We start from the raw sequence: 3,053 nt of genomic DNA, 5'->3' as shown, positions 1-3,053 counted from the left end.
AGGCTTTGGTCAAAAGCAAAACTAGAATTTCTTCCCACCTTACACTACGTGAAGTTAAATCAAACAATAAAGGTAGAAACAAAGTATACTACTGTTCTAGAAGATCTTTCAAATACTTATTGGTAGTTTTTTGAGCTTTGACCAGCTCCTCTTGAGACCCTACGAGGGCCTGCAGAGATGTGGCTATAGACTCCAGAACACTAGTTTGCATTTTTGTTCGCTCCATAAAAGTCTCCAGCTGCTCCACCTCTACAGGCCTGCCTTCCCTCAACTCCATCTCCTTCCTCACTCGCTTGCTTACATCTTTCCTAATCTCTGATTCTGTTTTCCTTTGGGGGGGGGGCAGTTTACTTGAGCAGGGTGTCGAAGGTGATGGTGATAATACCTGCAGTACTTGACTAGATTTCCACTGGCTTGAGCTGCTTGGGCAGGGTGTCAACACCTCCACAAATGTATTGTTGCTGTCCCCAGTATCATCTACCACATGCAACTCAAAAGAGTCTTCAAGTGGCATTTGAAGTTCATTGTTATACTGCTCTGTGGTCTCCTCGCTTGAGTTCTCCTCGGTCTCCTCCTGTCATTAAATGATAAATTGAAGTGAAAGTTACAGTTGTTATACTTTTTTGCAAACTTGACAGAAAATGTACTTACCACAATATCCCTATCCGGATCTATTGTCCCATTTCCTTCAAGGGACTCTTTCGTATGGAATTCTTTGAGGCAAATTTCTTCCAAATCATTTAATTTCTTTGGTTTATGTCTAGGGTTGTTGTCAGTTGCATTTTTATACTTTTTATTGTGCAAGTACTTCTTCTTGCACTCACTTTTCCAGTCTTGGTATGACTAAAGATCAGAGAAGCACTACAGAATTAAAAGAGGTACGGATCAAAATAATTAAGTTACACGTCAACTTTTATCCTGATTGCTTACCTTTCTCCATGTCGCTGCTTCATACTGTGCGCCTGGCATTGAGTTCAGTAGGTTTGGTAATTTTTCCCACGTTTCAGTCTTCAACTGAAGGCAAATAAAAGAATGGTAAAATAGGTACAAAGCTCTGTGTGAATGACACAAAATGCAATTGTAATGATTTTCTATGAACTCTTCCTGATCACTGTGAGGTCCCTCAAACTTTTCTGTGTTGCAGCCAGGGTTCTGACGGATAAAGTCCACCATGGCTGCTCGTTGATCGTGTGTGATGCTCTTGCTCTTCTTTTGACTCATCCTGATAAATCTTGATAAAATAATTAAATAATATTACAATTAACCTCACGCGGGGCACATGCATTCAAACCAAAGAATTATTCAGTGGTTCAAGTCATTTGAAAATAAGCTTTCTGCACCCTCATAGTGGGACAGGTGCGCGACTGCTTGAATCGGCCGCGGTCATTCAATCTCACCTGCCCCTCCCCACCTGTGTTTGACCTACCTTTGCGCAATCAAAAAGAAAGAGTTGGATCGGAGTTGAGGTGAGCTGTTTATCAATGAAGACGCGCCAAAATACGGGGTGCGTTCTTCGCCTTGCGCTCAATAGTGGTCGCCACGGTCACTCTTCTCTGATTGGCTGACGCTGAGGTTACTTGCTTCGGCTCGTGTAGGATGTCAACGTCCTGGACCAGCTGGTCCGCAGGCCCGGAGAGCATGGTTTTATTGGTGAAATCTTGATCTTGATCTTGATCTCAGCCTTCCTACTTGCGATTGACTGAATTAGAATCTATTTTTGGCTACAACAAGAGCTGGACAGATACAGGCGACCAGAGTTTAACATCCCGCAGAAATCTTATTGGACGCTCTTTCTGTGTGCCTGTGATTGCGTCACTCCTTGAAGAACTTAAACTGTTGTACAAATGTGACTCAAATTAATTCCTTATTTGCAAACAATTCCTCTGTAATCGGTGAATGTCCCCTTTTAATTATATATTTCATGCCTGTGTTTGTCATACTTGCTTGACTGCTTGAGCTTTAATAATGTAGCCTACTGTTTATAATACAATAAATTTTACACCAAAAATTGCGTTCCCTCATTCCCCATGTAAGGAATTACTAACTGCTAGACCAAGCAGTACTACATTTACTTTATACAATGTTTCACACAATAAACAGCGCAGATGGGCGGGTACATTTAAATTAATGCCAGTTCCAGTATTACCTTACACAATGCGTTTATTACTGTCACATAATCAAAACAATACGACTTAACATCTTTCAAAGATTCACTCCCCTAATTCAGTACCTTCCAGGACTTTAATATTGAACATCCGCTCTAGAACCTGGAGTCCTCTTCTACTACACCGCACGGGCGGTATTGCGGGCCTCGAGCCTGGCTGGCACAAGTCTACGAGTACCATGTCACTCTCATAGGGCCATTCTTCTGCATCAGTTTCGGTTACCTTAGCCTGTTCTGAAACCTGAACACCTTCTGCATCGGTTTCTGTGTCTTCAACCTGAACCTCTTCTGTTACCTCAGCGTGTTCTAAAACCTGAACCTCTTCTGACACCTCACCCTCCTCGTTAGGGGTGCTAGCCGCTTGGGAGGCGAGCCCCATCACGGCCAGCGCAGCAGCCACATCGCCATTATGTACCCGGCTCAACCGTGCAGCGTACGCCTCCGCGTCCCGTATGGCTTCTGCTGCATTCCCTGCAAATGGCAACGGTTAGTCAAGACCTAAATTTCAAAAGAACACCTGATGTAGTTGCACTGTGCACATTACATACCACCCCATCCAAGGACACTGCACTGATTCGGTGGCACTGGGTTCTCCGGGTCGGTTGATCGTACAACTTGCACAACAATTCCCTCTCCGTTCACGTGAGCGAACAGGGAGCACTGCATGTCCTCGAAGATGAGAGTGTCCCCAACGTCATCGTCCACCCTCACGACTGCCGTGCAGCCACCAAGACACTCCCTCCCGTTCTCGTGCATACCTGGAATACGCAATTCAACCACTTACTACACGGTCGTGCACGCTCCCGGAAGAAGCAGGGTCGTGAAAGGGTTAAAGTGAGTATGAAGCAACTCATGTACTTTGCGAAACTGTGGATGAAGTATGACAGTA

General features: G+C 44.4%; 2 protein-coding genes across 2 annotated transcripts; both read right to left on the bottom strand.

Moving 5' to 3' along the window:
• Positions 1 to 32: 32 nt before the first annotated feature.
• Positions 33 to 1,152, bottom strand: LOC127751752 (uncharacterized). Its single transcript, XM_052275760.1, has 3 exons — positions 931 to 1,152; positions 652 to 843; positions 33 to 574 (listed from the first exon to the last, which is right to left on the bottom strand). The coding sequence occupies exons 1-3, from the start codon at positions 967 to 969 to the stop codon at positions 89 to 91; spliced, it is 717 nt and encodes a 238-aa protein (XP_052131720.1). The 5' UTR covers positions 970 to 1,152; the 3' UTR covers positions 33 to 88.
• A 575-nt stretch (positions 1,153 to 1,727) lies between these two features.
• On the bottom strand, positions 1,728 to 2,975 carry LOC127751753 (uncharacterized). Its single transcript, XM_052275761.1, has 2 exons — positions 2,713 to 2,975; positions 1,728 to 2,635 (listed from the first exon to the last, which is right to left on the bottom strand). The coding sequence occupies exons 1-2, from the start codon at positions 2,918 to 2,920 to the stop codon at positions 2,211 to 2,213; spliced, it is 633 nt and encodes a 210-aa protein (XP_052131721.1). The 5' UTR covers positions 2,921 to 2,975; the 3' UTR covers positions 1,728 to 2,210.
• Between the last annotated feature and the right edge of the window lie 78 nt (positions 2,976 to 3,053).

This window comes from Frankliniella occidentalis, unplaced genomic scaffold (genome assembly GCF_000697945.3).
Source record: "Frankliniella occidentalis isolate FOCC.00 unplaced genomic scaffold, Focc_3.1 Scaffold897, whole genome shotgun sequence".
In the NCBI taxonomy this organism is placed as follows: Eukaryota; Metazoa; Arthropoda; class Insecta; order Thysanoptera; family Thripidae; genus Frankliniella; species Frankliniella occidentalis.
This window is presented reverse-complemented; position numbering and strand designations above follow the sequence as displayed.